At 43.0% G+C, this 12361-nt stretch overlaps 1 protein-coding gene across 1 annotated transcript in view; it reads left to right on the forward strand.

Moving 5' to 3' along the window:
* Window positions 1–7025: 7025 nt before the first annotated feature.
* LOC122556477 (tyrosine-protein kinase ITK/TSK-like) overlaps window positions 7026–12361 on the forward strand; it is a 68453-nt gene continuing 63117 nt past the window's right edge. Inside the window, exon 1 of the mRNA XM_043703144.1 lies at window positions 7026–7347. Coding sequence (XP_043559079.1) covers window positions 7210–7347 — 138 coding nt within the window. The 5' untranslated portion in view covers window positions 7026–7209. The remainder of the gene's footprint in view (window positions 7348–12361) is intronic.

The raw sequence follows: 12361 nt of genomic DNA on the forward strand, positions 1-12361 counted from the left end.
GAGAGAAGAAGGTTGAGAGGTGACTTAATAGAGACATATAAGATAATCAGAGGGTTAGATAGGGTGGACAGGGAGAGCCTTTTTCCAAGTATGGTGACGGCGAGCACGAGGGGGCATAGCTTTAAATTGAGGGGTGATAGATATAGGACAGATGTCAGAGGTAGTTTCTTTGCTCAGAGAGTAGTAAGGGTATGGAATGCTTTGCCTGCAACGGTAGTAGATTCGCCAACTTTAAGTACATTTAAGTCGTCATTGGACAAACATATGGACGTACATGGAATAGTGTAGGTTAGATGGGTTTCAGATTGGTATGACAGGTCGGTGCAACATCGAGGGCCGAAGGGCCTGTACTGCGCTGTAATGTTTTATGTTCTATGTTCTATCTCATCAAATCTCAGAGCTGCAGGTTAAACCTCCTACTGATTACCACGTACCGTCCTCCCACAGCTGATGAATCAGTACTCCTCCATGTTGAACATCACTTGGAGGAAGTGCTGAGGATGGCAAGGGTACAAAATGTCCTCTGGGTGGGGGATTTTGGTGTCCATCAACAAGAATGGCTCAGCAGCAATACTGCTGATCAAGCTGATCAGGTACTAAACGGCATAGCTATTAGACTGGTCTGCTGTAGGTGGTGAGGGAACCAACAAGAGGAATACACATACTCAATCTCATCCTTACTAAATACTTCCCTATTACTAATCTGCTGTCTGCATTGGTCAGAATGAATACCACAGTCCATGTGGAGATGTTGACCAGCCTTCACATCGAGAATACCCTCCATCGTATTGTGTGGCACTTGCTGTTGCAGGAGGTGTAAAACCTGCGCCCACACCTCCCCCCTCACCTCCATCCAAGGCCCCAAAAGGATCCTTCCACATCCAGCAGAGATTTTCCTGCACTCCCTGCCGTGTCCATTGCTCTCGATGTGGTCTCCTCTACATCTGGGAGACAGGACGCAAAGTCACATAACGTTTCAGGGAAAGTCTCTGAGACACATGCACCAAACAACCTCACTGCCCTGTGGCCAACCACTTCAACTCCCCCTCCAACTCCGCCAAGGATATGCAAGTCCTGGGCCACCTCCATTGCCAAATCCAAGCCACCTGACGACTGGAGGAAGAATGTCTCATCTTCCGCCTTGAGACCCTTTGACCACACGGTATCAACGTCGACATCACCAGTTTCCTCATCTTCCGTCTCTCCACCTCATCCCAGATCTAACCCTTGGCATCTTGGCATCGCCCTCTTGAACTCTTCGACTTGTCCATCTTCCTTCCCACCCATCCACTCCACCTTCCCCACCGACCCATCACCAACACCTCCCCCCTCTGCTGCTCCTTGGATGCTGCCTGACTTACTGTGCTTTTCCAGTGCCACACTTTTTGACTTTGTAGTGACAGAATGGCTTGCTAGGCCATTGCAGAGGGCAGCTAAAAGTCAACCGCACGGCTGTGAGTTTGGGGTCACGTGTATTTCTCTGACAATTGACAATGATTTCATGGTCATCAGTAGGTTCTTAATTCCAGATTCCTTTTAAAGATCTAATGAGTTTCTCCAGCACTTTTTGTTTTTATTTGGCACAAAGAAAGTCATTTCAGAAGTACTCTTTCTTTCAAAAAGTGACATAGTAATCGGTTAAAGAAAACATGTACATGACAAAACTGGACCTGAAGAGCCATTTCCATCCTACTTTTTTTTATTCACTTGAGGGATGTGGGCATTACTCGCTGGCTAACGTTTACTGTCTGAATTGACCTTGAGAAGTGATGGTGAACTGCTGCAGTCCATAGACCCACAATGCTGTAAGGGAGGCAATCCCAGGATTTTGACCCAGTGACAGTGAAGGAATGGTGATATATTTCAAAGTCAGAATAGTGAGTGACTTGGTGGGGAACTTGCAGAAGGCTGGAGTCGATTTCTCATTAGAGAATTCCTTTAAAGGCTGAGACAAGACAAACACCCAGAGCTTGTGAGATCATGTTCAAATAATGACTGAAATCAGTCAGTGGCAAAAATAGCCTCTTTTATTCAGCGATCCCAGCACAAGTTTGAGGCGGCAATAGAATCCCAAAATACAGTTCTTACGCTAATCTTTTTACATGCACTTCTTACATAGATTAAAATTCCATTACTATGACATTACATTGTTTTATCCATAGTACACAAAGGTTTGAGGGGTTCTGTCTAGGGAGATAGGAGATGGGTTAAATATGTGCTAAGTGCTGGCTGTTACTCCTGATGGGATTAAGAGGGTCTGTCCGGTCTGCTTGCATAATTAAAAGATGCTTGTCCTTTTTGTCTTTTAAGTTAATAAATGTTAGTAAAAAATACTAGGCCAATATGCTCAAAATAAGTTAAACATTGCAGCTGGACTTAACAAAAGAATAAAGGATATTAAACTGATTACTGCAGCTGGGTTGTGAGATTTGTTTACTATTTGCCAGTGAGTTTCATTCATTCGTGCAATTTCACAGAAACCTATTTTGTCTGTTAAGGGGATAGTGGCCCTATTAAAGGGTATTCAACAAGTACATACTAACTGCGGAAACTGGTGTTCTGTAATCTATTCAGGTCCAGGAGATGGTTGGTGAGGGCTGATTAATAGTCTACATTTACACCACACACTGACATCCGAAAGGCTAAGAGCATTGTGGGAAACCCCACACACCCCTCACTCAAACTCTTCTCCCTCCTGCCATGTGGCTGAAGATGCTGGAGCATTCCGTCTCTCATAGCCAGATTAGATTAGATTACTTACAGTGTGGAAACAAGCCCTTTGGCCCAACAAGTCCACACCGACCCGCCGAAGCGCAACCCACCCAGACCCATTCCCCTACATTTACCCCTTCACCTAACACTACGGGCCATTTAGCATGGCCAACTCACCTAACCTGCACATTTTTGGACTGTGGGAGGAAACCGGAGCACCCGGAGGAAACCCACGCAGACACTGGGAGATTGTGCAAACTCCACACACTCAGTCGCCTGAGGCAGGAATTGAACCTGGGTCTCTGGTGCTGTGAGGCAGCAGTGCTAACCACTGTGCCACCGTGTAGATTGTGCAACAGTTTCTTCCCCAAAGCCCTCAGGCTCCTTAACACGGTATAATCGGACATTTTCCCATCTGAAATTCTTTCGCTATGCTGCCAGACAAATGTCTATTATTCATCATTCTTCTATTACACTGTAACTTGCATGTTTTGCACTTCTTATGTACTTTATGCTGTGAATGATTGTGTAGTCTGTGCTGTCCATGTAGCATCCTCAGTCCTAGAGGAACACCATTTCATTTTTACTGTATCAGTTGTATATGGTAGAAATGACAAATAAAAGCTACTCTACTCTATAATATTATAATGTTTCCTGGAGACTTGTTTGGGATGGTATTGTTCTGTATACTACACTTCTTCAGAGATAAACATTGCTTGTAGCAAGGGCTGATAAGGTGTGAAAATACAGTAATGGACTTGAAAGGGTTGTTTTAATAAATGAATGAATGCAGTTTTATGAATGAATGAATCAATGAAACCATGTTATAAGAGGGAGTTATGAATGAATGAAACAGCAACGCGGTGTTCGCTTCTGAATGGATTAGTAAACTGACCTAGAATACAAGCTTCACATTGGGATTGTAATCCATTTCGTAAAATATTTGTTTAGATAATCTGACTTTTTTCTAGGCGAATTTTAAAGCTTACTTAACATTTTTTTATATAATATTTACATTTTCTGACAACCTACTTCTCAGTGGATTTGTAAATTGAATTATGCCGAAGTAGAAATTGTTACATTACCTTCCTTTATAGGAGAATACATATATAACCAACATTATCACTCCATGGATTCATGATCACAACACTGCTTTCTAGATTAATTGCTTGACTATATGCCATATAATATTGGAATCATTATGATAATGTCATCCAGGATTAATTATTAGAATAAAATGGTATTACGTAGCAGTAAAAAGTTGTATACTCACATTTAATGTCTCAAAGACCTGACCCAGGAACAAATCAATAAAAACATTCTAGAATTCTGAAATAAAGATTCTATGTCGTGATATTCATTCATTGAAATAATTATTTGAGTTAACTTGTCCCTGAGGGGAGAATTTTAGGACCAAGTCTAAAATGCTACATTCGTTCTTATTTATTGATGGGATATGGGCTTCATGGATTGGGCCAATTTCTATTGCCCATCCTTAATTGCCCTTGGAAAGTTGGTGGCGATTTAAAATCCTCTCCTACTTCAGGTTTTACCCTTTTAATGTGGAGATGTTTGTCTTGTGGTCATGTTGCTGAATTGGGCTAATATCCTGGGATGCAGGTTCAAATCCCATCATGGTAGACTGTGAATTTTAAATTTGATAAAAGACTAGAATTTTTAAAAAGCTGGTCTAATGATAATAATATTACTACTATTACTGTTACTACTATAATAATGTTACTACTATTGAATGTCATAAAAACCCACCTGATTTTCACTTAAAGTCATAACGATGTAAACACGGAAACAGACCCTTCGGTCCAACTTGTCTGCACCGACCAGATATCCCAACCTAATCTAGTCCCATTTGCCATCATTTGGCCCATATCTCTCTAAATCCTTCCCATTCATGTACCAATCCAGATGTCTTTTAAATGTTATAATTGTATCAGCCTCCACCACTTCCTCTGGCAGCTCATTCCATACATGTACCACCCTCTGTTTGGAAAAGTTGCCCCTTCAATCCATTTTAAATCTTTCCTCTCTCACCCTAATCCTATGCCCTTTAATTTTAGGCTCCCCTATCCTGGTGAAAAAGAGCCTTGGGTATTCACCCTATCCACGTCCCTCATGATTTTATAAACCTCTGTAAGGTCATCCCTCAGCCCCAGCCTATTCAGCCTCTCCCTATAGCTCCAACTTTCTAACTTCCTCAATATTCTTAAAATGTTTTTCTATATCCTTTCAAGTTAAATAGCATCGTTCTGAGAGCAGGGAGACTAGAATTGAATGCAGTATTCTAAGGTGGTCTAATCAACGTTCTGTACAGCTGCAATGTGACCTCCCAACTACTATAGTCAATGCACTTATCAATAAATATCTGGGGAGGAAATCTGCCATCCTTACCCGATCTGTTCGAGCTGTGATTCCAGACCCACAGCATAATGGGTCACTCTAAACTATCCACTGAAAATATCCTGGAAAGCTACTGAGGTCAGAGGCAATTAGGAATGGACAACATATGCTGACATTACCAGCAACAGCCAAATCCATGCAGAAAATAAAAACAATGTTAACTGGATAACTTCATCTTGCTGAGAGGATAATGATAGCAGAATCATCAACACACAGATTAATGCCAACGCTTTTGACACTTGCCAGCATAAAACTAAAGTTGCTATAGTGCCAGAGGATTGCTATCTCATTAGTCAGAGACTGGGAATTGTTTAAAATAAAGATCACCATACCTCAGGGTCAAGGCAGGAGGAGAGTCCTTCAGGGTAACCTCACTCAGTGTGGGAATTGAACCCACAATATTGGCATCACAAATTGGCTGTCCAGCCAACTGAGCTAACCAGGACCCTATCATAAAGTTGCTGTAGTTCTACTGGACCACAGGATGGCCCTCACATTAGAGAGAGAGAGAGAGAGAGAAAGAGACACCTTAAGGGGGTTTAACCTGAGGGTCACCACACATCAAATAAGGGGAGAGGTCAAGAAGGAGAGTCTTTCATGCTAACTTCAGCCAGTGTGGGGATTGAGCCCACGACGTTGGTGTCAATCCACATTGCAAACTAATATCCAGCCAAATGACCACAGCCATCATAATGTTCAATGAAGAATACTTGTAGATTTTGGTGTTACCCACCATCCCATGTGGATTATACAAGAGCTGCACAGGAATGTTTCTGAATTTCTCAGATTTGGCACAGAAATAAATTCCAGATTGAAAAGGGAGTCAGACTGGACTGTATTCTGTCACTGCCATGATGCTTTTAGTGAAAACCGCAAGAATGTGTTAGGGATTGGGGCCACAGAGATTGTGACCTGTTAGAGTAAACCTGAAGCTGTTATAAATACATCAAAGTTCCAGGGCTATCATTCAGGCTTCGGAGTTTGTGACCTCCAAGATTTTGGCTCCTCACTTGGAGACCAGCCACCCACTTCGGGAAGGCCGAGGTTAAAACTATGGAAAGCCGAGTCAAAACGCAGATTGAGACATTTGCACTGAACATAAAGGAGACAAAATCAACATTATAGTGCTCGAAGGCAAAGGAAAGTCACGATTGGAAATACTGAGATAGAGGCAAGAGACATATTCAGTCTAATTGCCAGTGCAGGACTCCCTCATTACTGACCCTCTGACAGTGCAGCACTCCCTCAGTACTGACCCTCTGACAGTGCAGCACTCCCTCACTACTGACTCGCTGACAGTGCAGCACTCCCTCAGTAATGACCCTCTGAGTGCTGCACTCCCTCAGTACTGACCCTCTGACAGAGCAGCACTCTGTCAGTACTGACCCTCGGACAGTGCAGCACTCCCTCAGTACTTCAGCATCTGACAGTGCAGCACTCCTTCAGTACTGCTGCTCTGACAATGCAGCACTCCCTCAGTACTGACCCTCTGACAGTGCAGCACTTCTTCAGTACTGACCCTCTGACTGTGCAGCACTCCCTCAGTACTGACCCTCTGACTGTGCAGCACTCCCTCAGTACTGACCCTCTGACAGTGCAGCATTCATGTCTGTGTCAAAGGACCTCTCCCACTCACTGCCTTAGTTTTGTTTGCTGAGGGTTAGAAAGTTCCTCCCTTTGACCACTCACTGACAACCCCCCCACACACTGTTGTAAATACTCAGCCCCTTTTTACATCATCTGAACCTCTGATCACTTGTGAAATTCTAAACAATGAGATGGTAGCCCAATTTTTCTTCTCATCGGATCAAAGGATTTCTCTCATATTTAATGGGTGCCTTGGTGCGATGTGCTTTGGGCTTTTTTTTTTATTTCTGCTCACAGGATTTGCAAAGGCAGATACAAAGGAAGTGGTTTCACATTCTTCACCGGAGTCTGAAGGCTGCGTGGTGCTTTTTCCTGACAGTTTCTCAGTTATCAGCATCTGTGCACCTACGCTGTGCCTAACGCTGTGACCTGTACACAACCTTCCGATCAGCCTCCCTCCCCACCTCTCGATGGGAAAGCTGATTTGCCATAAGGATGGATACCACGTCCATCCTTGAGGAGTTTCTCATCAAACGCTCACAGCAAAAACGAAGAACTTCACCCTCCAACTACAAAGATCGATATTTCATTCTCACCAAATCCAGACTGGCTTACTACGAGTGTCGTACAGGGGTATGTCTTTCTGCTTGTCAGCTTATTCTGTCCAGCCACTAGACTTGTATCAATCTGACATCTTCCGTCAACTGTGACTAGGTGACTGTATCTCCAGAGTACTGTCCCCTTTTCAAAAGCGTGCCTTCCTTCATCTGGGCTTGGCTGTTGTTCAAGATTTCTCAGGCCTTTCTTTCACCTGTACAGTTTGTATCATTTCTCAGTGCCAACACAATGGCCAAGTTAAGGGTCTCAGGCTCTGTACAATCTTTGTCGAAACACAACTCGTTTCTCTCCGCTTGACAGTGGTGATCAGAGAGAGAATGTGAATGAGCTTGAGACTGAATTAATTAAATTCAATCTTGTTCATAGTTACCAGAGTGTCAACTTTTGTACAGCAGGCTGGTGTGTTAAACGTTAGTGTGTGGGATATTAGGTGTACCTATTACTCTTTATTTTAGATCAGAGTGGTGCTGGAAAAGCACAGCAGGTCAGGCAGCATCCGAGAAGCAGGAAAATCGACATTTCGGGCAAAAGCCCTTTAACAGAAATGGAGGCCCGAAATGTCAATTTTCCTGCTCCTCGGATGCTGGCTGACCTGCTGTGCTTTTCCAGCATCACTCTAATCTAAACTCTGGTTTCCAGCAGTCCTCACTTTTGCCTATTACCCTTTATTCCCAACTGTCCTACTAGTCTGCCATACCAACTCTGGGAATGTGTTCACCTCATAACAACCTGTTGTTCTGGGCTATGTTTTATATAATTAATTTATTCGTTCACAGGATGAGGCCAGAATTTATTGCCCATCCCTGAGGGCTGTTAAGAGTCAACCACATTGTTGTGGGTCTGGAGTCACATGTAGGCCAGACCAGGTGAGGATGACAGTTTCCTTCCCTGAAGGACATTAGTGAACCGGATGGGGTTTTTCCTGACAATCAACAATGGATTCATAAGAACATAACTAGGAGCAGGAGTAGGCCATCTGCCCCCTCGAGCCTCCTCTGCCATTCAATAAGATCATGGCTGATCTTTTAGTGATCTCAGTTCCACTTATCCGTCCTCTCACTGTGATCCTTAAATCCTTTCCTGTTCAAAAATAAACCTCTCTTAACTTTAAAACATTTACTGAGGAAGCCTCAACTACTTCGCTGGGCAGAGAATTCCATAGATTCACAATCCTCTGGGTGAAGAAGTTCCTTCTCAGTTCAGTCCTAAACCTGCTCCCCCTAATTTTGAGGCTGTGCCCTCTTGTCCTAGCTTCACCCACCAGTGGAAACATCCTCTCTACTTCTAACTTATCTATTCCTTTCATAATTTTATACATTTCTATATTGTCACCATTACTCTCTTCATTCCAGTTTCTTTTAAATTAAATTCAAACTTCGTCATCCTCCACGGCAGGATTAAACCGGATCCCCAGACAATTCCCTGGGGCCTCTGCATTAACAGTTTAAGTGATAACCCAACAAGGCCATCCCCTCCCCAACATATTCGGAAACCTCCCATTTTCCATTCCGCCAAATACTACATCTCATCCAAAATTGTGTGTCATAACCGGCACCAAAATCCTGTTCCTCGACATGGGGCTCCTGATTTGACGACAGCTCAATTTTAAAAGCCTTATTCAGGTTTTCAAATTCCGTTATGTGAGCTTGCCCCTCCCTTTTGCTGTAATCTCCTCAAACTAAACAGCTCACTGATTTGGGAGCTCTTTTAATTCAGTCCTTTTAACATATTCTCAATTTACACCACGCCAACATCGGTGGTCAACAGTCAAAGCCTTAAACTCTGAAATTCACTCCCTAACCCCATCTGCCTCTCTATCCTTTCAGATGCTGCTTATGGCCGATGCATCTTGGAGCATGCTAGAGCTTTATCATTCCTATTTTTATTCACTGATGTGGATACCGCTGGCAAGGCCAATGTTTCTTGTATGTTCTTGACTGCCCTTGCACAAGGGATGGTGAGCCGCTTTATTGAAGGGCTACAGTTCACCTCCTGTAGGGGTACTCACCGTAATCTTAGGGAGGCAGTTCCAGGGTCTTAACCCAACAACAGTGAAGGCACAATGATTACACTCCAAGTCAGAATGGCGAGTGACTTGAAGGGGAATTTGCAGGAGGTGGTGTTCACGTGTATCAGCTGCCCATGTCCTTCCAAATCATAGACGTTGCAGATTTTTGCCTGTGTTGTAGAAAGAGTTTTGCCAAATTGCTAAAGTGCATGTAGTGCATCTTGTAAATAGTACACAGTATTGTGACTATGTGTCGGTGGTTAAGGGAGTAAATAGTGAAGGTGCTGGGTGTAATGCCAGTTAAGCAGGCTGCTTTGATCTGGATGATCTGGATCTTGAGAATTGTTGGTCCTGAAGAAGGGCTTATGCCCGAAACGTCGATTCTCCTGTTCCCTGGATGCTGCCTGACCTGCTGCGCTTTTCCAGCAACACATTTCCAGCTGTACCCATCCAGGCAAGTGGAGAGTATTCTATTACATTCTTGACTTGTGTCTTGTTGATGGTGGACAGGCTTTGGGAAGTCAGGAGGTGAGTTACTTGCCACAAAAAGCCCAACCTCTGACCAGTCCCTATGGTTACAGTATTTATATGGCTGGTCCAGTTCAGTTTCATGTCAATGGTGACCCCTCGAGTGTTGATAATGAGTTGATTCAGTGATTGAAATGCTATTAATCGTTAAGGGGCAATCTTGGATTATTGCATGTTGGAGATGGTTGTTATCTGGCATTTATTTGGCATGAATGTTACTTGCCACTTGTCAGTTCAAGCCTGGATATTGTCCAGATCTTGCTACCTTTGGGCATGAATTGTTTCAGTATCCCATGATTGCGATTGACAGTGAACATTGCACACTCATTTGCAGACATCCCCACCTCCATTTTCAGATGGAAGGAAGGTGTTTAATGAAACAGCTGAAGATGGTTGGGCCTGGGGCACTGGAGGTTGTTTACTTCACCATCCAACAAAGCAGCCCAGATTTGTGTTTTCAAAATTTGTGAATCTCGGATATTTCCATTGGTGATGTGCTCGGATGTGCCCAGCATCATAATTCTGAAGAGAGATTTGAGGTGTTATGTGCATGTAGGCATTGTGTAATGTGGCTGTGTTTGTATGCCTGTGTGTGTTTGAATAACTTTGAGTGTTGCCTATGTGTGTGTTTCTGTGTATGTTTTGTCTGTGTGCGTGTTTGAGATGCATCTTAATTAATGTCTGTGTGTGTTAATGTAAGCCTGTGAGTGTGCGTGATTGTGTTTGTGAGTGTATGTGCACGTGTGCATGTAATTGTTTGTACATCTGTATGTGTGCATTGTGTGTGTGCACGAGTGTGTACGTATGTGTGTATACTTGTGTTAAGCATTTTGCAATCATGGTTCTATGTTGAATATTAGTAACTGCAATCTTTTAGTGTACAATGATAATTACAGAAAATGTCTTAGTATGGTTACACTCTTATCATTGTGAAATAATTGGGAATTTGATGTATTTGGGTTTTGGAACAATGGGACTAATGTAGATGGAATAAATTTGGATTCAGTTTGTTCACTATTTCTACAAAAGTAACCCTTTTCCACCCTCAGTAGTGGTGGTGGTGTAGTTATCATTGGCTGGGTCTGGAATAAGGAGCCATTTTGAAAATGTCTCCAACCTGTAACTCGGTTCTTTGGTTGTAGCAAACCTGAAATGAAGGGTCAGGACTCAGAGTGAAGCACACAGTGAAGCCACTTGGATGAAGGGAGGAAGATGCAATTGCTAGCTTTGCTGATGTCACAAAGACAGAGGTCGGAGGGTAATTTGTGAACAGCACATAAGAAGGCTGCAAAGATATAAAGGGCTTAATTGAGTAAAAATTGGCGGATCGAGCATAATGTGGGAAAGTGTGAACATGTCTACTTTGGCTGGAAGGAAAGCAATGTACTATTTAAATAAAGGTTGCTGAACTCTGAAGGACAGAAGAATTTAGTGCCCTGGTACATGAATCAGGAAAAATTAGTGTACAGCTACAGGAAACCATAGGGATGGTGAATGGAATGTTGCAAGAGTACAAAAGTAGAGGTGATTTATTTTGCTATGATTGTACAAAGTATTGGTGAGACCTAAATTGGAGTGTTGGGTACAGTTTTGGTCACCTTATTTAGGAAAGGACATAACTACATTCAAAACAGTTCACTTGACTGATTCCTTCTTTGGGTGTGTTATCCTTTGAATATGTATTAATTGGAGTTTAGAAGAATGTAAGGTGATCTTACTGATGCATGATCCTGAGGAGACTTGACAGGAAGGATGCTGAAAGGATGTTTCCCCTTGTGGGTGAGACTTGAACTAAGGGGCACCACTTAGAAATAAGTCGTTTCCCTTTTAAGACTGAGACGAACCTGAGATGAAAAAAGGCAAGCGTGGTTTAAGAGAAACCTTTTTCTCTCTTAAAGGATTGTGAGCCCTTGGAACTGCTATCCAAATGGAGCAGTAGAGGTTGGCTTGTTGGGTATTTTTAAGGCAGGTATACATAGATTCTTGACGAACCAGGGAGTCAAGGATTATCATGAGTAGGCTTGGAGTCAAGGTCACAATCAAATCAGCTGTGATCTTGTTGATGAACAGAACTCATTCGAGGGGCAGAATGACTGATTCCTGACCCTAACTTGAAGTGAGAACATGCTATTGTAAAAACAAGAGACAGTATTATGTTCAAGAAAGAAAGGGGGATGTAGAATTGCAATTTTTTGAAGTCAGGAAAAGGTTATGGGTCGAGTCTTGGTTTCTTTGAAGAGTTTGTGAGGTGGGAGAGGGTTAGGTACTCCAAGGTAGAAAACCGACAAGGAAGTGGCTGTTTGGCCCATTTGCTTCAACTCCACCATTCGTCTGGATCATGGCTAACTGCACCTTAACCCCACCAGCTCGTCTTTAGGTTTGTAACCCTGAATACCTCATCTGTTCACCACTGGCTCACAGCCTCACCATCCTGTGTATGAAGTACAGGATAACTGACTTTAGCAAGACAAAACTGCAACACGATGGGGCAGA

This window comes from Chiloscyllium plagiosum, chromosome 14 (genome assembly GCF_004010195.1).
Source record: "Chiloscyllium plagiosum isolate BGI_BamShark_2017 chromosome 14, ASM401019v2, whole genome shotgun sequence".
In the NCBI taxonomy this organism is placed as follows: Eukaryota; Metazoa; Chordata; class Chondrichthyes; order Orectolobiformes; family Hemiscylliidae; genus Chiloscyllium; species Chiloscyllium plagiosum.